At 34.2% G+C, this 26,784-nt stretch overlaps 1 protein-coding gene across 2 annotated transcripts in view; it reads left to right on the forward strand.

Annotated features, from left to right (window-relative positions):
* Positions 1–23,592, forward strand: part of LOC128224047 (CD5 antigen-like) — a 37,394-nt gene extending 13,802 nt beyond the window's left edge. Inside the window, exons 1-8 of one of the 2 annotated variants that reach the window (XM_052933679.1) lie at positions 5,136–5,291; positions 10,480–10,630; positions 11,403–11,581; positions 11,811–11,964; positions 12,985–13,163; positions 13,468–13,638; positions 14,594–14,639; positions 23,032–23,592. In XM_052933679.1, the coding sequence (XP_052789639.1) occupies positions 5,231–5,291; positions 10,480–10,630; positions 11,403–11,581; positions 11,811–11,964; positions 12,985–13,163; positions 13,468–13,638; positions 14,594–14,639; positions 23,032–23,281 (1,191 nt within the window). In that variant the 5' untranslated portion in view covers positions 5,136–5,230 and the 3' untranslated portion in view covers positions 23,282–23,592. Of the gene's footprint in view, positions 1–5,135; positions 5,292–10,479; positions 10,631–11,402; positions 11,582–11,810; positions 11,965–12,984; positions 13,164–13,467; positions 13,639–14,593; positions 14,640–23,031 lie in introns of those variants that run through there. The other variant, XM_052933678.1, reaches the window with a different exon arrangement.
* The last annotated feature ends 3,192 nt before the right edge of the window (positions 23,593–26,784 follow it).

The raw sequence follows: 26,784 nt of genomic DNA on the forward strand, positions 1-26,784 counted from the left end.
AATACTTTTAAGTGTTGTCTCAGAATCAGATCTTTTTGGTATCAATGCCATCAATTCAGCCATATTAGATAACTCACAATAGCACAGAAAAAAAACTTCCGATAATTGCGTTTGTAAGTAAGGCTTTTAGCCATAAAATATCATTTTCCGAACGTAAATATGAAAAACACAGACCTGATATTTTGACCGCAGTTTTAGATCACTACCATCCAGATAAAAATGCAAAACTTGGATCATTTCGACATTTGTTTATGTATCAAAACAGTCAATCGGTGTGGTGTTTTGTTCAATTTTATTGACGTTCACCCTGTGCCATTGAACGGGGTATATGTTTAAACTTTTGACTTCTCGAACTTGTATCTGAAGATTTTCATATAATTATATTGATATAAAACAATAATGGATTGACAAATTTAACTGCACAATTAATTATACAATCCAACACTGCACAGACGTATGTTGTAATCTTTTTTTGCAAACTGGCACCAGATTCATACACTCAACAGATATGTTTTATAAAACAAACAAACAACATATTTATGAAAGTTATAGATTGAATAATATTTTATAGGTTTGTTTTTTTTAAACGCTGGGGATAGTTTTCAAATCTTCTGCGGCCATGTTGTTGCCCAACGTTTTTCGCTAACGGATCAATGTAAGTATTTGACGATACGGGTATTCAACCTTTGTTTTCCCGGGTAACACTCGGGTTTGACCCCAACGGAACAGAAATATAAGCTTATCACATTTATTGTAAACTAATCATAAATTTGAGCCTGTTACATTAATTATAACCTGATCTTTAATGTTAGCCTATCACATTAATTGTAAACTGATCACTAAAATGAACCTACCACACAAATCGTAAACTGATAATGAATATGAGATTATACATATAAATAGTATACTTCTAATAAGTATAAGCCTATAACATCAATCGTAAACTGATCATAAATTTGAGCCTACCACACGAATCGTAGCTGATCATAAATATGAGCCTTTCACACGAATCGTAGCTTATCAGAAATATGAGCCTTTCACACGATTCGTAGCTGATCATAAATATGAGCCTTTCACTAGAATCGTAGCTGATCAGAACTATGAGCCTTTCACACGAATCGTAGCTGATCAGAAATATGAGCCTTTCACACGAATCGTAGCTGATCAGAAATATGAGCCTTTCACTCGAATCGTAGCTGATCAGAAATATGAGCCTTTCACACGAATCGTAGCTGATCAGAAATATGAGCCTTTCACACGAATCGTAGCTGATCAGAAATATGAGCCTTCCACACGAACCGTAGCTTATCATAAATCTGAGCCTTTCACACGATTCGTAGCTGATCATAATTATGAGCCTGTCACATTAATCGTTAGTAATCATTAATATGAGCCTATAAAATTAATTGTTAACTAATCATAAATATGAGGCCATCAAATTCATTGTAAACTGATCATATTCATAAGCCTATAACATGAATCGTAAACTGATCATAAATAGGAGCCTATCAAATTAATTGTAAAATGATCATAAATATGAGCCGACCACACGATGGTGTTGAGGTATTATCAAGGTAGATCTTACTATAAGCATTGTTCCGAGCACGCATTTTCAATTATGAAATGTACCCGTACTTAAAATGCATTTGGAGATGCAGTGAAAACATATTTCTTTAGTGTCCTAAAGAATTAAGGAAATATTGTGATTATCAATAATATAGTATAATATATCGAAAATACCGTCGAGTTAATAGACGGACGTGAAAGTTGTAAAACAACAGGCCTTTTTTTCGGAGATCAATGTCGCATAATGCCACTCATTCTTGACTATGAATGAGAAAAACAACAGAGCCTTTTTAAGGTTCAAGTTTTATTTATAATTTGCATTCATTAAACTAACAGACAGTTTGCAATACATAACACCAATGTATAATTGAATGGTCATATTAGTACGTACGTAAATTGAGAACTGAAATATATGCATAAGCGAACATTGTTGACATCTAACTGTCAACAGCATTTGGACGTCCAAAGGAATATACGTAATCATTCAAAACATTTAGATAGCGTATAAAGTGACGAGTTTTGGTGAAAAAACGTTCATTGTTATTCATGAAATGACCTGTAAAAATTATGTGCTGTACCATCTTGAGTGTCTCGATTTTGACCTACAATCTTATATTAGTATATATTTTGAACATTGATGTGTAAAGTAATGATTTTTGCAGAAGGACTTATACTAGCAGTATCTTCTGATAGTCTTGCTCGCAGTATGTATGTTGTAAATCACTTAACAAAATATGGTAATGGGAAACAATGTCGTTGTGTTCAATTTCAGTTAAGTTGAGGTGAACTGTTGATAGGCTGTGGCGGTTATTTCACAACAATCGAACAACATTTATTGACCAATTCTAAGCATCATAATGAAACCATTTATTTACCAATATTTCATTATTTTCGGAAAAAAAGTCAACCTGATTTTCGACCAAAACCCGACCAATGAACATCCAATTTTTATATGTTATTTATCCGTTCCAAAGATGATAAGTAATTTATTCATTCAAAATGGATATGTTATTTATGCCTTCCAAATATAATAAGTAATGCATCCCTTTCAAAAATGATAAGCAATGTATCCCCTACAAAAATGATAATTCTAAGTTATTTATCCCGTTCAAAGATGATAAGTAATTTATCTCTTCCAAATATGATAAAAGATTTATCCCTTCCGAAAATGATAAGTAGTTGATCTCTTCCAAAAATAATAATTTAATTATCTCTTCCAAAATTGATAAGTAATAAATTTATCCCTTCCTTTTGATTGAGATGATAGCGGACAAAATATAGTTAACCTTATGTTAACCTGTTGTAATAAATTAAAATCAACGTTTTTGTGAAATTGCTGTGTTAATTAGTTTCAAATTTGATATGTTACTTACAAGACGTCTTCAGCTGTGTCACCTCGCTTTTTTTGCACTCTTGCCGTTCCCTGAAAGAAAACATAATAGTTTTCTTAAAATCAGACAAGGAAAACTATCTAGTTTCTTTGTATGAGGAAGACATACTGCAATTTGTTTTATTAAACGAGAAAGCTGTTCAACGAACCTTGCACTAAGATGCGTTACTGACAGAGTGTATGTTAGATGCGGAAGTAATGAACTAAGTAATATGAGGTTATTAGTCTAAATGGGATTGGAGTGTTGCTGACAGGTAAATGCATACTAATAAATCTTGAACCAGCTAATCGTTTGAGATAACAATTTGTCTACTGACCCAGCCTCTAACTAAATCTGCCGATTAACCTGATTAAAATTAAGAACGACTGACTGCTGATTTACCAACTTAATAATGTATGGTTAATATGACAAGATGAACACAATATAATTTCGACCACTTAGTATCGATAAGTATTTGTATGTTAACATGAGTTTGGTCTGACCCGATTAATATTAACAAGCATTTATATGTGAAGTTCAAAATCATGTTCTGTTTTGGCCTCGTTTAGTTAAGCCAATTTATCTGATTTGTTATAGTTACTGCATCCATATTTGCGGGGTTTTTTTAAATTGTACACGAGTGCTTCAGTGTCAGTGTAAAATTTCAGTCACGAAGGTAGTGGTTGAAGTTACTGATTTGTACCATTTTATTAAAGAGAAATTTCAATAAATAACGCGCGTTAAAGTGAATAACCTGTAATCTATCTGCGCGTCAATTATAGCACGGTTAAGCAGCTACTTACTGTTACGGGTCTGATTTAAAGGTAAAACACAATCCAAATCATAACATGGCCAACTTTAGTAACGACTCACAGCTGATTTATCAAAATGTATATAAGGCGAATATGAAACAATAAGCAACCCTTTAGTCAAATTAATATTTCAAACACTAAGTTATACTGAGTATTATTAAATCAACTATTACGTATTTGACGAGATACAGAGACAATTGCTGTACCAATACCAGACAATTGAAAACAATATATGCCAGAACTCGCTCAATATCGACCAAACTTGGCCAATATCAACCAAACTCGCCTAATATGAGTTTCCTCCGTTTTGATTGGCTACAAAACTCGCCTAATTTAGGACTTGAGAAATGGGCCATTTTCATTGGCTGTCGAAACTCGCCTCTGGTGGGTAAATGTATGATTTGTATAAACACTTGTAGACACCCATTAATTAACAACAATTGCTCGCTAGTACGTTAGACAAAAGTCGAATCAATGTGTGTAATATTGGAAGACTTTGAAACATCCATGAATATACCAAAGAGTACTCCCTGGTACGTTAGAAAACGGTAAATAAATGAGTAATATGTTGTAATCCTTGTAGGAAGCCATGAATACACAAGAAAGACTCGTTGGTACGTTATAAATAACAAGCGCTACAATATTTCACCGGAACATTGCAAGGCTTTTCTCAAGTGATTTATTTCCGTTTCTTACGAATGGGTACCTTAACATTTTTGAACAGCCTACTTGTTATTTGAATATTTAGACATTACTATTATTATATTGCGCTAAAAATCATTAAATTAGTTTTTTTGCGCCCACTCGAACATTCGTCAAGTAAACGTGATTTATGTTACTCTAGAATGCAGAAGTCTTGATTAAATAAAACCAAAATGTTCTTAAGGATGGTCCCGAAACCCAATTATCAAATTTGGGGCCATTTTATTTGTGTTCCTTGGGGAAGGATGTACGTCCTAGGTTGCTACACAAGGCGCAAAACCTCTAACGTTTAATCCTGCGTCCGCCCCTTGTATACATATATCTGTAAATCCTTGTCGATATGTTACGATATCACTTTCGAAAAGTTCATCATATCTTAAAGATAAAAACTTTTATTTAAACATTCCATTTGAATGGCCTCTAATACTAAGTCAAAGTGTCAAATTGTAATAAATACCCAAATATTTTGCAGTGAATATGTCGCTTTTCAAACTAAAGGTAATTATCACACAAACATGGAGGTGAATACATAGTTGTAATTCGATCATGTGATACGAATTATAATAGACTGTTTAATTTTAAGAAATGAATTATTTTCAACGAATGGAGTTGCGCCTTTTTCATATGATACTAAATTGTTATAGTAGTTCATGTCTAAAAGAAACCATTCACAACTCGTCAAATGTTTGATATCAAACCTTAACATATGTTAACTAATTTTACGTTATTATAACAATTTAAAAATTATTTAATAATATTTGTAACATATATAACAAAAGGATGGAATTAAAGTTGTTTCATATAGGATTGTTACAGGTTATTTTGCAACTGCATTTTGGAAGTAAGACATTTATTTATTTATTTATTTATTTATTTATTTATTTATTTATTTATTTATTTATTTATTTATTTATTTATTTATTTATTTATTTATTTATTTTTTTTTTTATTTTTTTTTTTATTCGTTAGTTCGTTCGTTCGTTCGTTTGTTTGTTTGTTTATTTGTTTGTTTGTTTTATTTTTTGTTTGTTTGTTTGTTTAATTGCTTTGTTTAATTGCTTTGTTCATCCATAGACCCACCCACCCATACACCCAGCCACCCGCTCACCCATCGTCAAGGGATACACTTACGGTTATATCGAATGTTCGTTATCTTGAAGTGTTTCCCGAGGTCCAAACGTCCACGTACAAGCTGATTGAAATGACATGTCCACATACATGTTGACTGTATTGACACGTACAGGTACATGTTGATTGTAGTGACACATACACGTACATGTTGACTGAATTGACACGTACACGTAAATGTTGATTGTATTGTCACGTACACGTGCATGTTGATTGTATTGACACGTACACGTACATGTTGATTGCATTGACACGTACACGTACATGTTGATTGTATTGACACGTACACGTGCATGTAGACTGTTTTGACACGTACACGTACATCTGGATTGATGTGACACATACACGTGCATGTTTATTGTATTGACACGTTCACGTACATGTAGATTGTATTCACACGTACACGTACATGTTGACTGTATTGACACGTACACGTAAATGTTGACTGTATTGACACGTACACGTAAATGTTGATTGTATTGACACGTACACGTAAATGTTGATTGTATTGACACGTACACGTAAATGTTGAATGTATTGACACGTACACGTAAATGTTGATTGTATTGACACGTACACGTAAATGTTGATTGTATTGACACGTACACGTAAATGTAGATTGTATTGACACGTACACGTAAATGTTGACTGTATTGACACGTACACGTAAATGTTGATTGTATTGACACGTACACGTAAATGTTGAATGTATTGACACGTACACGTAAATGTTGATTGTATTGACACGTACACGTAAATGTTGACTGTATTGGCACGTACACGTAAATGTTGATTGTATTGACACGTACACGTGCATGTTGAATGTATTGACACGTACACGTACATGTTGATTGCATTGACACGTACACGTACATGTTGATTGTATTGACACGTACACGTACATGTAGACTGTTTTGACACGTACACGTACATTTGGATTGAAGTGACACATACACGTGCATGTTGATTGTATTGACACGTTCACGTACATGTAGATTGTATTGACACGTACACGTACATTAGGATTGAAGTGACACAAACACGTGCATGTTGATTGTATTGACACGTTCACGTACATGTTGATTGTAGTGACACGTACACGTACATGTAGATTGTATTGACACGTACACGTACATTAGGATTGAAGTGACACAAACACGTGCATGTTGATTGTATTGACACGTTCACGTACATGTTGACAAAGTGACGAGTACACGTACATTTTCATTGTATTGACACGTACATGTTGACAAAGTGACGAGTACACGTATATGTTCATTGTATTGACACGTACACTTACATGTTGATACAAATGACATGTTCGCGTACATGTAAATTGTACTGACACTTTCGCGTGAAAGACGATTGAATTGAAACGTTCGCGTACATGTATTTTTTATTTACACGAACACATAAACGAACGTGTTGATTGGTTTTACACATACACGTACGAGGAGATTGTATTTATACGTTGACGTACATCTAGATTGTAGTGACACATAAACATTTATTAGGACTGTAGTGACACGTTCACGTACATGTGAAAAGTAATGACAAGTGCATGGATATGTTAATTGTAGTGACACGTATACGTGCATATGGACTGTATTGACACGTACACGTACATGAATACTGAAAAAAAACACCTTTTCCTAAAAATCTGATGTTATCAAGTTCTTTTTATGTAAACTTCCCGTTTTTGTCTTATATAATGAGAACATTGTTCAACAAGCAATGCACTTAGAGGTTAAAAATAACACGGTATAATCGTCACTGATAGAGTTTAATTTATGTTAGATGCGGAAGTAACGTGAGGTTATTTGTCTAAGTACGCTTGGAGTGTCGCTGACAGGTAAATGCATACTAATAAATCTTAAACCAGCCTAGCGTTTGAGATAACAATATGTCTATTGACCAATCATCAATCTAACTATTCCAATTCTCCTGATTAAAATCAAGAACGACTGATTGCTGATTTACCAACGTAAATGTACGGAACATAATAGCAATAATTTGGCAAAATATAATTTCGAACACTAAGTATATTCTGGATTTTGTTCACATGCATTTATCAAATGAAATGTGGCCATGGCCGATGCTTAATAACAATCATTTATCTGCGTAGTGTTGACCCAGTCATTGTTAAAATCAGACGGATTTGAAGTTGTTATTATACCCTCAACTCGAGTGTTTTAAATTTAACTCGAGTGTTTAAGTGAGTGTATAATTTTAATCACGAGGGAAGTAAATAAAGAAGCTATTCTCACCATTGATTTTAGGATACAGTTCAATAACTTGCGTGCTTTAACGTGAAAAGCGTTATAATTAATACGCACGGCAGTTATATTACGGTAAAGCTACGCCTTTTTGTAAACGTTCCTATTTTGGAGGTAATGTATAGAATAAATCAAAATAATCACTTAATACCATGGTAAAACAATTAATTATAACTGACTGCTGATTTAACGAAAAAGATTTAACTTACAAAAAGGCGAATTTAAATGCAATCCCATTGTTTGAAATTTCATTTCGAACATAAACACCATTTACTGAATATTATAATACGACGGACAAACGGTATTTTTGTGGTATTTCAGCGAAGGTGCAACCTTTAAAAAAAATGCCCCTGTTTGCAAAACGTTATTCTGTTTGGAATGGCAAAACTTACACTACATTTTATTTAACAATCAAAACCTGGGATTTGATCAAAGTTTTAAGTAATTAAACTATTTTTAATTTTCTAACTGGCTTTATGGATTTGCACGAAAAGTTAGAATCAATGGTTAGTTCGTCACAACCATTCATATAGTGCTAAAATAGCCAAGGGCATGTGTCTGTAAAGGTCAGATTTGTGTAGAATTTAAAGAACATTACAATTAAACTTTCAGATGAATGATACAATTTGAATATCCACTTGTCATTGAAGTGTTTAGATATTCCACTTTCCCAAATATATTAATCTAATGTCTCGATGAAGTTAACACTGTTAAATTATATCATAAATGTCGCAATTATGAAATAGCATCATTATTCATTCCTGATATATAACTTACTAGTCTAATATCATATTTCTGGTCATTAAATACGAAATTCATGCATTGGTTCATTGAAACTCGTAAAATCAAATGGGTTTAAACTTGTAAAGACCTGTAAAATAAGGTTTGTAAAACTTGTATAATGAGCCCCGTAATGAATTGCTACTCAATGAAATATTGCTAGCCGTACATATTTGATTAAGCCAACATGATATTTATCTTTTCTCTACTTCTTCTGCTCCTCCATTTTCTGCCATTACTAAAAGAGGACACCTGCCAGACCATTTCAGACATCCTTTCCATCAAACTTATGAAGTGTGTATATCTTTCTTTCAGCTGGTGATTCTTCTCATTCCCACTGTCAGTTCTACAGTAAGTCATCCCTAGCCACACATACTCAAGCTTGCCCCTCCTGTGGCCCTTTTCTGCCAGCTGAAATTCAGATTAACAACCAGGTCGCCTCTTAAAAGTGATTCTGATCAATTAGACTCAACATTGTATAGTTCAGCGTGTTTCCTAGTATAGGAGGATAATTCCTCATAGACTGGATGTTTTGTTTTGAACTTATAAATAATGTGCAATTCACAATAAAACTGTCAGTGCGTTGCTGTTCACCTGTAAAGCGCACTTTCACTCCAAGTTTTAATTGCAGTGTTCTGAAATACTAAGAATGTCCTGTATCACCTCAGAAGGCGACCAGTTCTGGTGCCTTGGTCCGTCGAACCACTCTAAAAGCAGTTGAAGTATACTCGTACAACGGAATATAAACACAGTCCCAGCCGTGCGATTTGACACAGTTGACCCTTATACAGTACGTGTGTTCGTAGATTTAAGTAAAAACGGTCGAAGTCGATCATGTGTATTCCAGCCAGGCCCAAGCTTGACGAAATAACTTAAGTCATTCCTCAATCTCAAGCTAAATCATTTTTGTCAACATATTACTATTGCATGATTCAGAATAATAGATGTTTTTCTTTTTCGTTCTTTTTTAAACTTATTCACCCATGTGTTATGTTGTTTAACTTATTTTCTCCAAATTACCTAGAAACATTTCACTCAGTTTGATTTATTCATAGTCAATGGCCTAATTTACATACTGTACAATAATTCAGAAAGTTGCTGAATACAAACAAATATAATTTATTATGCAACCAAAGTTTATTTCTGATTCTTTTAAATGATATCTTTTCCATGTTTAGACAAGACCTAGGTATTTTGTTATATTACTTGGCATAAAACACCATATAAATACACTGCAATGATTGGATTAGGAGAATATTAAATAAGGAGATTTCTTTGTGGTTCACAATGTACATTTGGAATACATCGTTTAATGCACTTAAGTATAAACAGAAACGATAAGTCACACGGACTTGATTTAAACAAATTGTGCACAGAGGTTTGATGAAGTAAGTTATATTTGTTTCGTTTTATACAAGGAGATTTTTAAAGTTTATGTGACGTACACGTCCAATTGATAACAAAGAATTCCGGACGGTACCAATTCAAGACCCAAAGGCGTGATATATATACATCCATCCATCGATCCATTCATCACTCCATCTATCCATCCATCCCCATCCATTCATCCATCCATTCATCCATCCACCATCCATCCATCCATCCATCCATCCATCCATCCATCCATCCATCCATCCATCCATCCTTTTTTATGTCCGTCTGTCCGTTCGTCCATATTTTCGTCCGTCCGTCAGTCTGTCCGTCAGTCTGCCTATCAGTCGGCCTATCTATCTAATTATATATGTTTCAATATAATTGTTCACAAGGACGTTTTGAATATAGTGAAAGTACCAAAGTTAAATGGTATCGCAAAGTAACCCTTCAACATTTTTTTTTCAATTTAAGCTGCCTCCAATACAATTCGACTGGTTGGTGGTTCAAACCAGTACAATGGGCGTGTCGAGATTTTACACGACGGGGCATGGGGTACAGTCTGTGACGATGAGTTTACCGACACAAATGCCCTCGTTGTGTGCAAGATGTTAAACTACCCTACGTAAGCATTTAATGTCATAATGTTTTGCTACATAAACAGTTAACATATTGTGATGCCTTTATGTCTCTGTTAACATCTTAACTTTAACGACTGAATAATAAAACTGGATTTAACTGTCGTTGAATTATGTCTCATTTAGAAAAAAGAACATGTGTAGGGATTCAATCTGTTTGACTTCAAAATGATTGCTTCAGAGGAATGACATTTAAATTCTTACCCGGAGATTTAAGTGTGTACCACTTCTTTAGCAGACGTTGAATTCTTACGTAGTGGAATATATGTAACGATATGTTTTAAGCGTGCTGGAATGAGAATTAATTATTGGCATACATGATATATTCCACTAATAATTTAACTATAGCCATAATATAAAGCGTATTGCATTGGACTCGCTTTAGTAATGTAACCTATCAAACCATCATAAGAAATGTATGCATTGCATTATACTGACTGAAAATCCATTTGTCCCATATGTGTGTACATTACTTGTGTAAATTAAGGGCTTTTTAAGATTTTACAAATTTTGCCCACGCCGAACGTTATATAATGTGTAGCATATTTTCATTAGCTGTCTCTTGTATGCATTGTTATGTTTAATATATTTATATTACCGACAACTTATCTATTTTGATTCAACAGAACTAGATCATATTCCATTACGCATCTCAAAGGCTAGCTAATGGTCCCATCTGAAACATATCCTGTGTGTTATCGAAATACATGTTAAAATCACCTATACATATATCTATATACAATATTCTGTTTCTTTTAGAGCTGGCGCAAAGGCTATAACAAATCTCATAGACCTCCCAATTGCGCCATCCCAGATCTGGCTTGACCAATTCAGGTGTACGGGATGTGAGCAGAGCATCGTAGATTGTTTACATCTCTTGCCATGGGGCTCACATGACTGTCTCCATAACGAGGATGTGGGTGTTGTGTGCTCCTCAAGTAGGTGTTGTCTGCTTCTGGCTTTAATGAGGTCTGATTGAAATTAAGTATAACAGTATTAATAGCGTTCTTGTAAAAATCAAGCATAAACATGAGTGATAATAATGGAATTTATTTAAAAAATTATTAAAACGGTCGACAGCTCGTGGCCACTGTTTATAAAAGTACCTGAGTTAAGTGCTATTGCAAAGTTCGCATGTAAAAGTGTTTTGTTTTTTTTCAATTTCAGCTGCCTCCAATACTGATATAAGACTGATTGGTGGGTCAAATCAGTACAGTGGACGTGTTGAGATATTCCACAACGATATATGGGGTACAGTCTGTAATAATGAGCTTGACGACACAAATGCCGCCGTTGTGTGCAGGATGCTGAACTTACCAACGTGGATACATTTTTCATAATATTTTGCTTAAGAAAGATATGATGTATTGTGATTGCCTTTATGTCGTTGTCGTCGGCATTGTCGTGCAAACACCTTAACCTTGGTCATATCTCCGTTCCAGATAGTCATGTGAAACTTTGAGTACACATGCTGCCACAGAAAAAAACATGCGTGTAAAGCAAGTGCTATCACTCGTATGTCTTTATAAAATTTGACAAGCATAGACGCTTAATCTGTGGTGTTCTTGTTATTCAAAACATTTGGCTGTAGAGGAATCACTTTTGGATGCTTATTTATATATTTAAACATATTTTGGTAGGTGGGCCGATTTTTCAGTTGAAAACAAGATTTGTGGCACGTCTTAACATTCCTGACAACTTCTTTAGCTAAGGCTGTATACGTTTCATATCAAAATATGAAACGGTCTTTTTCAGGCACGGGCGGGTTGGAATAAGAAATGCTATACCTGATGTTATTTACTCATGATTTATTTACAAATTTAATGATACCTTTAAGTTTACTCATGATTTATTTACAAATTTAATGATACCTTTGAGTGTATTATCTTGAAACCGTTTTAGGAATGTTATCTATTAATCATATGCATTAAATTATACTGACTAAAGATTCATTTACCATATTTGTAACTACATTAGATTTGAAATTTCTAAATAAAAGGCTTCACAAACTTATTCTCTATTTTTTTTAATTTTGGGCAACATTTTACCCCGCCAAAATGAATGTTATATATTATTTAGAATAGTAACATAGAGCTGAGGCTCATTCCATTCATTGTGTCAGAAAGGTAGCTAGACAATGTTGCTTGTCTGAAAAGTACTGTTAGAACTATTTATATTCCCGATAGTGCATTTATTTTGTTTCTTTAAGATATGGTGCATATTTAATCACGCCTTTCAATGAATAGTTAACGGCGGATTCTCCAATCTGTCCTGAAAATATTTTCTGTAGGCGACTACATGTAATAATTAAATTATATATTCAATATTCTGTTTCTTCCAGAGCGGGTGCCCGTGTTATTACAAATCTCATAGGCTACCCAACTGCTCCAGTCCAGATCTGGCTTGCCGATGTCTCTTGTTCAGGATGTGAGAAGAGCTTCGACGATTGTTATCATTCCAATTTATTGGACTCACATAACTGTTCTCATAACGAGGATGTCGGTGTCGTTTGCCCCTCTCGTAAGTCTTGTCTGCTTCATATGTGTTGTCTTGTTTTCAATTAAATTCCCGGCGTTTATTGCTATACATGTTTTAAACGATGATATAGTAAAACATTCTCGATACAAATACTATAATTTTCTTGTTTTGGAGACTGCTACAAAATTATTTAAGACGTTACATATATTGTACCTGTGTCTTCTTTATTAGAAGTTGTTATAACCTTAAAGAAATTAGTCTTCACATGTTTAAACTCATATTACCTTTTTTGAAGGAAAATGTTGTGATTTAAATGAATACTGAACATTTGTCTTATTATTTATAGTGTCTGCAGACGAGCCAACAAGCATAGCTTCGACAGTAAGAACTGTTTCGATAATTACACCAACTAACAATGAGAGCTCGAATATTGTTCTTCTTGTTATTCCGACGGCCGTCAGTTGCAGTCTCGTGTTATGTCTTCTTGTTGGCGGACTGGTTTATTGCAAACAAACAGGTATACATCATATGTCATGTCTCCTTGTCGGCGGACTGGTTTATTGCAAACAAACAGGTATACATCATAGGTCATGTCTCCTTGTCGGCGGACTGGTTTATTGCAAACAAACAGGTATACATCGTAGGTTATGTCTCCTTGTTGGCGGACTGGTTTATTGCAAACAAACAGGTTTACATCATAGGTCATGTCTCCATGTCGGCGGACTGGTTTATTGCAAACAAACATGTAAACATCATAGGTCATGTCTCCTTGTCGGCGGACTGGTTTATTGCAAACGAACAGGTATACTCATATGTCATTTCTCCTTGTTTGCGGACTGGTGTATTGCAAACGAACAGGTATACATCATATGTCATGTCTCCTTGTTGGCGGACTGGTTTATTGCAAACGGACAGGTATATATCATATGTGACAGTATCGGTCAGGCATGGTGGAACAGTTTTAGGATATACATTTGTATTTATATACTGACATATTATATGAAATCTGAAGGCATCATAAATCGTGCCTTCTCCTTCCCGAATAATCCCGATTAAATAGTATATAACAAAATGAATGGAAACATAACTGCACTTGTCTTGCAGAGCTAAAATAAACCTGATATTTTCAAGTTATAAAACAAAGTGAATGGAAACATAACTGCATTCTTGCGTATTAAAAGACATTAAATGGTCTTTTCTATCATTCGTTACCGATACTGCCGCATGTTTGTATATGCCATATTGTTTCAAAGATTCAATACTTTACTATTTCTTGAATTAATTTTAACCGAGTAGTAAAGTAACGATTTCTTCTTAAAAAGACTCATGAGCTGGTTTAAAGTTTGCTAAATCAAAACCATATCCTATTGTAAAGCACGCATTTATATTGCATTTATTTCCACAAATAAGCACATGTTCAGTTACGCTCTACAGTCATTAAAAAGTAATTTCTTTTCGCTTTCATGCGATAGGTATACACTGTTTTTTGCATCGACAACAACAGGAAAATAGAGAAAGGTAGGATACATTTTCATTTTTTTAAGAATTATACGCTTATATTCATCTTGGCTTTGTATATTAATAAGAGCTATTCTGTAAACAACTAAGCAGTGTTCAACGCAACCACACACGTAACATGAGCCGTCATTCATTGTAGGCCAGTGGCCCTGTGGCTAAAAATGCAAATAAAGGAAAAAAATGCACAGAAATGATTTTGCATATTTGTGTTGTATGATATATACTGTGTGTGGAAAAAAAACTATAGAAAAATATAATGGTGCAAAATGTGATTTTGGGGGTAAAATGTTAAATATTGTAAATAAATGTATGAATTTCTGGATTTTTTCTGTATCAAATTTGGATTTAGCAATACAAAATCCATAATAACTCTGTTTACTAGATATTATACAGCACCATAACAAACCTAATGTTTAGGCTTCATTTTGGGGGTAAAATGTTAAAAAATGTAAACAAAAGTATGATTTTTTCGGATTTGCCTATATCAAAATCAGATCTAGCAATAGAAATTTCATCTTAACTATATTTATTAGATAGTATACAGCACCATTACATATCTATTATGTAGACATATCATATATTGCTAAATGTGATTTTTGGGGTAAAATGTTAAAAAAAGTATGAATTTCTGGGATTTGTCTTTATCAAAATCAGATCTAGCAATAGAAATTTCAGAATAACTATATTTATTAGATAGTTAACAGCACCATAACATATCTATTGTATAGACACATTATCTGTTGTGAAAAACGATTTGGGGTAAAATGTTAACAAATGTAAACAAAAGTATGAATTTCTGGAATTTGTCTACACTGAAATTAAATTTAGCAATAAAAATTCCTTAATAACTGTATTTAGTAGATAGTATACAGCACCACAACATACCTAATGTGTCGACTCATTATCTATAGGTAAATATGATATTTGGAGTAAAATGTTAAAAATGTAAACAAAAGTATAAATTTCTGGAATTTGTCCATATCAAAATTGTATTTAACAATAAATTTACCAGAATATCTTTGTTGAATACTTAGTATACAGCACAAAAACAAACCCTATATATTTACACATCATCTTTTTAGAAATGTGGGTTTTGGGTAAAAATGTTTAAAAAAAAACAAATTAATGTTCCCTTTCTGGAGTTTGCCAAGAACTGGACGAAATTAAGCTGAAGGGTACGTAAATAACTGTATTCAACTTATATTAAACTGCTCTACAACAAACTTAAGTTGCAGATTATCATAAAATGAGAAAGGCGATTATTTGTTTTAAGTGTTATAACTATAAATGAAGTTGAAAATTTCTTGAATTTGCCAACAGTCATAATGGAATTTAGCATTGACACATCAGAATATTACTATTATTATTATTTTATTTTTTTTAATTATTCATCATAAATTAATCAATCATAGCAAGGAAATGAAGTCATACAATGTTTAATATAACGGCTCATCGTTTCGCAGCAAAATCAATGACGTTGATATAAACAAAAATATGAAATACAGACAAATAATCGGACTATTAAACTTTTATATGATATTTAATCATGCGGACTTAGTTATTGAGCAGATGCTAATGTGGAGTGAGCAGATGTTAATGTGAAGTCTGAAAGTGTTGGAGGTTTGACAAGGGGTCGGGGTATAAACAAGATTTAAAATGCTGTTGGGATTCTGTCGCTGCACTTTCAAGGAAGATAATGTGAAGCAGATACGAAGAGTATAACCAGTGGTGTTGCATCATATGAGGGTAATGCTAGTGAAGCAACACAGATTGGTGAAAATGTGGTAGATAGAGTGGTTGGCAAAACTACCAGTATGAAAGAATTCACGTTTAGAAGAAGACACCGTTGTGCTTATGAATGACAATGCTGGGATCAAAAGTGATGATGAAGTACTATGTGTTAAGTACGAGGGTTGTCCGGAAAGTTTTGAGACTGCGTCTATATTTCAAAATGTTTTTAATATAAATCAACAAACAATAAGCAGCTGTGTATATAGACTATTCACTAGTTTCCCTTTGAAAAATAAAATTATATAATCTCAAAATAAGGAAAAATAATGGTTGCAAAGACAACCCATCTAGCGCTTCACGGAGCACTTTGAAATTTACTCTTTCTGAAAATTGTTCACAATTCATATGTACTACCCAACCTAAATAACAGATGCCAAAACGTCACGTCAAAACATAAGACGACAGTATGACGTCAGCTGCATCACACCGCAATTTATTAAAGCCATCTAATTGTAGACAAGTTTGTAACGATCAACGGAAGCAGAGAGGTATTTCGAAGATGTACGAAATAAGTGCAACGTTGAAGTCACGCACGGAGCAGCGTGCTATGATCAAACATGGTGTTCGCAGCGGGATAGCTCCTACACATACTTATACGTTTCTAACACTAGATAAATCAAAGCCAACATGTTTAAGGGCTTTGGTATTTCGCTGGCATGGATGGTTTTAGTGACGGGCATGAAAAAGTGTGCAATTTAAAGCGGCAGACTGTCAGTCGTGAGTGAAAGTGGCGTAAATTCAGTGCGGGACAGGTTACAAGAAGACCGGCGGAGGACAGTGAGGGAAATTGTTGACTCTGTTCAGTTAAAATGGACAGTTGTTCATAATATCATGGAAGACTTGTACAGACAAATATTTAAGCAATGGGTTGAACGCCGCTGTAAGTGTGTACTTGCAAAAGGAGGGTACTTTGAAAAAAAAAATATGACGTGACGCAATGAGGCAAGGAAGTGCTCCGTGGCTTGTGACCTGTACTTTTTGTAATGTTTGTTGTGTTCGTTCACTTCGTAGTATATTGTTGAGACTTTCAGGATTTGTTTATATTAGATAAAATTGTCAGCTGCTAAAATTTTATATGCATCCTATGACTTGTATGTTTTTAATGAACGTAGTCTCAAAACTTTCCGGACATCCCTCGTAGTACAGATTGCGGGTATTTCTACAAGTTCAGGACTGGAAAGGACACACTGTTTTGAACCTGGATGAAAGGGGTTGGGAAGTATTGAGTAACAAACTACTATATCCGGTGACCACTGAAACAGCACCAATTCAGGCTGATATTATGAAAGTTGTACAGTGCGCTTGTCAAACTGTCTGCACTAATACAGTAACATGCAGCTTCAAGAAAATTGGATTTGGTTGTGTAAGGCCTGCTCCGCATGCAAATGCTGTGGGAATGCCATTTAAGGTTGTGCATATCTTATGCTACATTAAGGCACTGACATTGCTACTCTAATCAACTAAAAACAGAAATCATAAAAAACTTACCACACATAGGATGCAATTAAAATTTTATCAGCTGTCAATCGTATCTCATATAAACAAATCCTGAAAGTTTCAACAATATACTACGAAGTGAACGTATACAACAAACATTACAAAAAGTACAGGTTACAAGCCACGGAGCACTTCGTTGTCCCATTGCGTCACGTCATTTACAGTTTTTCAAAATACGCTCCTTCTGCACGTACACACTTACGGTGAAAATCAACTCATTGCTTGAATATCTGTCCGTACCACCATTTTATGATATTATGAACAACTGTTCTTTTTAGCTGAACTGATTCGTCAATTTCCCTCTCTGTCCTCAGCCAGTCTTCTTGTAACATGTCCTGCACTGAATTTACGTCAATTTCACTCACGACTGACGGTCTGCCGCTCCGCTTCTAATCGCACACATTTCCATGCTCGTCACTGAAACGTCCATACCAGCGAAATACCAAAGCCCTTGAACATGCTGGCTTTGATTTATCCCGTGTTAGAAACGTATAGGTATTTGTAGGAGTTATTCCGCTGCGAACACAGTGTTTGATCATAGCGCGCTGCTCCGTGCGTGACGTTAACGTTGGGTTTTTTCCGACATCTTCGAAATACCTCTCTACTTCCGCTGATTGTTACAACCATGTCTACTATTAGATTGCGTCAATAATTTGCTTAGTGATGCAGCTGACGTCATACTGTCGTCATATGTTTTGACGTGACGTTTTGGCGTCTATTATTCAGACGGAGTAGTATATATGAATTGTGAACAATTTTCAGAAAACGTCAATTTCAAAGTGCTCCGTGAAGCGCTAGATGGGTTGTCTTGACAACCATTTCCTTCCTTAATTTGAGATTATTTATTTTTCAAAAGGAAACTCGTGAATAGTCTATATACACAGCTGTTTATTGTTTGTTGATTTATATTAAAAACATTTTGAAATATAGACACAGTCTTAAAACTTTCCGGACAACCCTCGTATATTATAATATAATACGATATCTATTATATATAATAATTCTGGTGATTTTATTGCAAAACTTGACAAAGTTATTGGCAAATTCCAGAAATTCTCATTTTCATTTGATTTTTTAAACAATTTACCCAAAAAAACGTATTTCACAAAATACAGTGTTTTATTAATTTTCGGTATATTAAACTGTATTATAATATATATTACATATAGTAATTATGGTTATTTCAATGCAAAATTGGATACAGTTATTAGCGAATTCCAGAAATTCTAATTTTCATTTAAAGTTCCAATCATTTACCCCAAGAATCACTTTTCACAAAAATACGTAGTTTCTATACATTTAGTATATTTTACAGTAGTATGGTATCTTTTTAATACAGTAATCCTGGTAATTTTATTGCAAAAAAGGACAAAAGTATTTGCAAATTCCAGAAACCCTCATTTTCGTTTATTATTTCAAACATTTTACCTCAAAAATCATCTTAGTTTCTCAAAATACGGTATTTCTTAACTTTCGATATATTAAACTGTATAATAATATCGAGGGTTCAAAGGTAAAAGGTGCCAACATCAATTTTGGTCAAATATGACATTTTATGTTTTTTCAATTATACAAGGTACCTTTTATATGTGGGTGAATTTTCTAGTTGAAGTTCATTCTTTATATGGGCAAAATTGATAGAATTATATTGATCTTACTACTTTCAGGGACAATTTGTTCAGGTAAAAGGTTCCAAGTACAGTTGGTACCTTCTTGCCAACAACAAGTGAACTATTTACAGTGGAAAAAGGTGCCAACTCCTCTACTTGTCACCTTTTACCAATAAAATTAGGCTGTATTTATTCAACAACAGAGGTGCTACAATCAGTTATCTCCTTTTCCCAGGAACTTTTCTGGCTAATTGATTATCTTACCGGTCAAGCTGGGGTTAAATTCTAGAAAATTAATGTTATCATTAAAATAATCTTCATATTTATGAATCTCTAATGTCTCACAAACATAACGATGGGATGCTTGACTACTAAGGTGAAGAAATATTTTTGTGTTATGGTATTAACTAAGTGAATATTCAAACGTCTATTTTATTTAACTTTACCATATTACCAGAACGAACGTTATAGTGGGCACATATTTTATTCTCAAACTAATTAAAATCGCAATTGCATTTAAAATTTATTAGATTTACGGTATCGTTTATTTTATAATACAAATGCAGATAAAGGCTAGTAAAAATAAAAAAAGGATATTGTACTACAGGGTTATTTTTGTTTTACTTGCAATGATTATTGAATGTTTTGTTATCGTTTTCCACTAACATACTAAGACAATAATAATTTAAAAGTTACACCTGGTCCAGTACTCAACTCAACTCAACTTAACTCAATATTCTTTTATTATATCACAGTTTACATTTAAGTAAAAGCATGTGAAAACTCAATATATATATATATATATATATATATATATATATATATATATATATAGAATATATATATATATATATAGATATAGATATAGATATAGATGTTAAAACACAGGTATAAAGAGGTGGGTTAATGGCGGCTTCACAACAGGTTTGGAGTTCATCATTAAACAAAACAACGATATCATTAGTAAGGGGAATGTGGTTAGTTTAAATAGTATTATTTTTATATCAAAACAAATTCACTTATTTGAAATAAGATAAATATAATCGATACAGTAATGAGATAACAAATGAAAAACTGTTGAACACATGCTCAGATTCGTTTGATTTAGTAAGATTTTAACAAAAAAAATGCTGTTTTTCTTAAGGTATCCAGGTTCTTACAATTTAAAACTTCACTAAAATTCTAAACATTTAGGTCTTGAGTAAAAACGACAATGTATGTACTTTTTCTGATAGGATTGAAAAAGTGGACATGTAAGTAAATAGTGCAGTTCGTCACCGATATCGATTAGAGCAATACTTATATTAAAGGGTGTTTAAAGGCATACTCCTGAGTTTTAATTATTTGATAACAAGTGTTTTATAATTCTTTAATGATTACTTATTATATACTTATTGGTCTCAAAATAATATTTTTTGTCTTGTCTTAAAACTATATTCTTAACTGTATACGTCTCTTAGCAATTTTAAAAATATATCAAATATCTTAAACTTGTATAGATGGAAGGAACGATTGGTCTGACTGGTCAATCAGTACTGATATACAAGTTGACACGTATGTCATAACTCATCGTAACAGCAGTGCTCTTTAATTCAATGTTTTTTTTATGCAATCAACATATTGAAATAATCGTAAAGTGTTTTATGCCATAAACATATCGTAATATGAACGTTCGGGAAAGAAAAATTATTATGAAACGAATACCAAAAACTGACCAGTAATATAATATTGCCATCAAAGGGGGTGGGTTTTTTTTACATTCAGAAATTGATCGATTATGAGGTGTTCTATGCAAATTTGATTGTAGAGTGTTACAAAATCATTGTAGTTTAAATAAAACATTGTATTACAAGTTATTAAGATACGCCGTCAGTTGGACTGTAAACGAAGCCGTATGAGCAGTAGAGATGAGACGGGCACAAAGGAGATGATAACATTGCGTAATGCTGGAGAAAAAACACATTCTATCCGATGGAAATTGTTTATTGGGACACAGCATATCTGTATATTTTGTGAAAAACGTTATTAATGTATGATACACCCTTTTCATTGTCTAATAAACGATAAGAGACACAGGTAATTTAATGTTTTGATTACCAATACATATCCAGTTTTGCTTACTATCTGATATTTAGTCATCAGTTAATGTACGTACAATGTAGCACTTCAAGTTGAACAGACAAAGAAAAATGTAAAATACTTCACGTGTTAAAGTATACCTCATTTCTTATTGCGTTACAAAATGCATTCATCATCTAAATAAAGGGACCGCATGAATATATTGGTTGTTATTTTATCTATAGATACAATAATTTTTTTAGTATTATAGTGATCAGGTTTTCTTTGAAAATGTTAAAGGGTTTAAATGCATTTTGCCCCTTTTGTTTCTAAAATTACTCAATCTTGATGAAATATTATAATTATAGCGGTAAAAGGTGCTATCTGCACTTGGCACCTTTTACTTCTTGCAAAAATTATTTGAACAGTGCCAACTACATTTAGCACCTTTTACGCTAACTCATTTTCATCTAATGGCATTTGTCTCTTCACAAAAGTGCAAATATAATGTATTTTACTGTTTACCTTGTCTTCTAAAGTTCACAACCTGACAAGCAATAGTCGTTCTAGTTAGACTGCAAAATAAGACCAAAGGCTTAACGGAAAACGAAGGTATTTCAATATTTTCGTTTTTTCCGTTTTTCTCCAAATGTTGAAATTGGAAGTTGGCACCTTTTACCTTTGAACCCTCGATATCTATCTCATACAGTAAATCTGGTTATTTTATTGCAAAATTAGGCACAGCTATTGGCAAATTCCAGAAATTCTTACTTTTATTTAATTTTTCCAACTTTTTACCCCAAAAACCTCATTTTGCACCATGTGATTGTTCTATACTTTTAGTATGTTAAATGTGATGCCTGGTTTGACACAAATCCATCAAAAGAAATTCTGCGCTTTTTTCCCCAACTTTTTATATTTTCCCTGGACTATTGGAACTACGGTCCATTTCACGAACGTTTTGACTTTGGGACTCAAGACTCAAATGTGCAAATCATTTTTTTCTTTGAAAATTACATCTTTTGAATTTGATGATGGTTAAATTGCTGTAAATGTTACAGATAACACATTTTACTATCATCAAAACATAAATTATCATACCATTATACGATATATATATTGAAACGGATAAATTGAGACAGCGACAAAATATTCTTTAAATCTTGTAAAATGAGTATTATCGGCCTCTCATACGTTCATACTCACAATTTTAGGCTTTTTAAATGAAAATAGTGTATTAGCCGGTTTTGGGACCATCTGGTGTCTAATCCCTTTATCATTTTGATTTACAAAATAATTGTACTAATCCCGAGATAAAAAAACGGTAATGTCATAATTTCGCTTTCACAAAAAGTTGGAGTTACCGCATTGGAATGGTCAGTGAAAAAAGTTATTGGGAATGAAAGCATTTATAAGACCAAATTCATTTATTTCAGTTGTCAACAAAATTTGAGGAATAAATCACAATCTGGAGAATGTTCGCAGGTGCAAAACTCCACCAACATTAATGAATGCAACGTCGGCGTTGAAGAGAATGCAACTATAGGTGTAAATAATGAAATTGGAATGCCTATGGAAATCCCTCTTGACCAACTCGAAGATACAAACGGAAATGAAATGGATAGCAACGATTCGGACATCAGAATTGTTACAAATTGTGCTCTTGATGGTGCAGAGGGCTGTTAAATAATGAGCAAAGTTTAGGAAAGCAGAATTCATGCATGCTTAATGGCGATTTCCTCTCGCAAGAGGTGCAAAAATAACTAGAAGAGGGCTATATCGTATTAAACTTTTATAATAAGCCATTGGTTTTAATAGCTTACTCATAGAATCAATGAACTTAAATAGTTTTATGCCATATCTTCTGCATGTTTTCATATTCATTGTTGAGATTGTGTCCACAGTATCGCTTTTGTTTTCATATCAAATTGGATTCAATATTTGATAGCAGATTTTGTAAATATCCACAAAAAGCCAATAATCGAAGAGCGATAATATAAAAAACATTGCTTTGCACGTTAGTTGTTACCTAATGTATGTAAATGAAATAAAATCATAATAAAACTTAACTAAATGGCTGAGGTTAATTCCAATCAGTCAACCACAGCATTGCTGGCCACTTCCAATTGCTTAGTATATGTCGCTTGAATGTAGTGACACGGACACATACATGTATAATGAACTGACACGTTCACGTACATGTTGAATGTAGTGACTCGAACACGTACAAGTATACTGTATCGACACGTACACGTACATGTATATTGTAATGCCTTGTACACGTAAATATGTAGATTGAAATGACACGTACAGGTACATCTTGAGTGTAGTGACACGTACACGTACATGTTGATTGTAGTAACTCGTACACGTACATGTACATCTTGATTGTAGTAACTCGTACACGTACACGTACATCTTGATTGTAGTAACTCGTACACGTACACGTACATGTTGATTGTAGTAACTCGTACACGTACATGTCGATTATATTGATTCGTTTTCGTACATGTGAACTGTAGTGACATGTACACGTAAATGAAGATTGTAATGACACGTTCATGTACATGTTAATTGTAGTGTCACGTACACGTACATGTCGATTATAATGACTCGTTTACGTACCTGTAAACTTTAGTGACACGAACATGTACATGTAGATTGTATTGACTCTTACACGTACACGCTAAGATTGTTGTGACACGTACACTTACATGACTGTTTTGACCGTACGCTTATATATAGTCTGTAGTGTTTCGAACACGTTAATGTAGACTGTAGTGACTCGTACACGTACATTTACATTGTAATGACTCCTACATGTAAGTTTAGCCTGGTGACTCGTTCGCGTACATGTAGACTATATTGACTCGTACACATACATCAAGATTATGCTATAACGTACACGTACATGTAGTAGTGACAATTCCACGTACATCTTGATTGTAGAGACACATACACGTACATGGATATTTTGCAACCGCCTTACTAAAATAATATTCTAGCTTATACAAACACTGACAACCCGACCGCAATCGATGATACCCGTTCTATGTCTAATCCCCGTTGTAAACATACTGACAACAACACTGAAATCGATGATACCCGTTTTATGTTAAATTCCCGTTGTACACACACTGACAACACCACCGCAATCGATGATACCCGTTTTATGTTAAATTCCCGTTGTACACACACTGACAACACCACCGCAATCGATGATACCCGTTTTATGTTAAATTCCCGTTCTTCACACACTGACAACACCACTGCAATCGATGATACCCGTTTTATGTTAAATTGTCGTTGTATACACACTGAAAACCCCAGTGCACCCGATGATACTTATTTTATGTCTAATTCCACTTGTACACACACTGAAAACCCAAGCGCACCCGATGATACCCGTTTTATGTCTAATTCCTGTCGTACGCACACTGAAAACCCCAGCGCACCCGCTGATACTTGTTTGATGTCTAATTCCCCTTGTACACACACTGAAAACCCCAGTTCACCATATGATTCCTGTTATATGTTAAATTCCCGCACCCGATGATACTTGTTTAATGTATTATTTCCCTTGTACACACACTGAAAACCCCAGCCCACCCGATAATACTTGTTTAATGTATTTTTTCCCTTGTACACACACTGAAAACCCCAGCGCACCATATGATACCCGTTTTATGTTAAATTCCCCTTGTACACACACTGAAAACCCCAGCGCACCCGATGATACTTGTTTTATGTCTAATTCCACTTGTACACGCACTGAAAACCCCAGCGCACCCGATGATACTTGTTTTATGTCTAATTCCCCTTGTGCACACACTAAAAACCCCAGTGCACCATATGATACCCGTTTTATGTTAAATTCCCCTTGTACACACACTAAAAAACCCAGTGCACCCGATGATACTTGTTTAATGTATTATTTCCCTTGTACACACACTGAAAACACCAGCGCACCCGATGATACTTGTTTAATGTATTATTTCCCTTGTACACACACTGAAAACCCCAGCGCACCATATGATACCCGTTTTATGTTAAATTCCCCTTGTACACACACTGAAAACCCCAGCGCACCCGATGGTACTTGTTTAATATATTATTTCCGTTGTACACACACTGAAAACCCCAGCGCACCCGTTGATACTTGTTTAATGTATTATTTCCCTTGTACACACACTGAAAACCACAGCGCACCCGATGATACTTCTTTTATGTCTAATTCCCCTTGTGCACACACTAAAAACCCCAGTGCACCATATGATACCCGTTTTATGTTAAATTCCCCTTGTACACACACTAAAAAACCCAGTGCACCCGATGATACTTGTTTAATGTATTATTTCCCTTGTACACACACTGAAAACACCAGCGCACCCGATGATACTTGTTTAATGTATTATTTCCCTTGTACACACACTGAAAACCCCAGCGCACCATATGATACCCGTTTTATGTTAAATTCCCCTTGTACACACACTGAAAACCCCAGCGCACCCGATGGTACTTGTTTAATATATTATTTCCGTTGTACACACACTGAAAACCCCAGCGCACCCGTTGATACTTGTTTAATGTATTATTTCCCTTGTACACACACTGAAAACCACAGCGCACCCGATGATACTTCTTTTATGTCTAATTCCCCTTGTACACACACTGAAAACCCCAGTGCACCATATGATACCCGTTTTATGTTAAATTCCCCTTGTACACACACTGAAAACTCCAGCGCACCCGATGATACTTGTTTTATGTCTAATTCCACTTGTACACACACTGAAAACCCCAGCTCACCATATGATACCCGTTTTATGTTAAATTCCCCTTGTACACACACTAAAAAACCCAGTGCACCCGATGATACTTGTTTAATGTATTATTTCCCTTGTACACACACTGAAAACACCAGCGCACCCGATGATACTTGTTTAATGTATTATTTCCCTTGTACACACACTGAAAACCCCAGCGCACCATATGATACCCGTTTTATGTTAAATTCCCCTTGTACACACATTGAAAACCCCAACGCACCCGATGGTACTTGTTTAATATATTATTTCCGTTGTACACACACTGAAAACCCCAGCGCACCCGTTGATACTTGTTTAATGTATTATTTCCCTTGTACACACACTGAAAACCACAGCGCACCCGATGATACTTCTTTTATG

This window comes from Mya arenaria, chromosome 17, assembly GCF_026914265.1.
Source record: "Mya arenaria isolate MELC-2E11 chromosome 17, ASM2691426v1".
NCBI lineage: Eukaryota > Metazoa > Mollusca > Bivalvia > Myida > Myidae > Mya > Mya arenaria.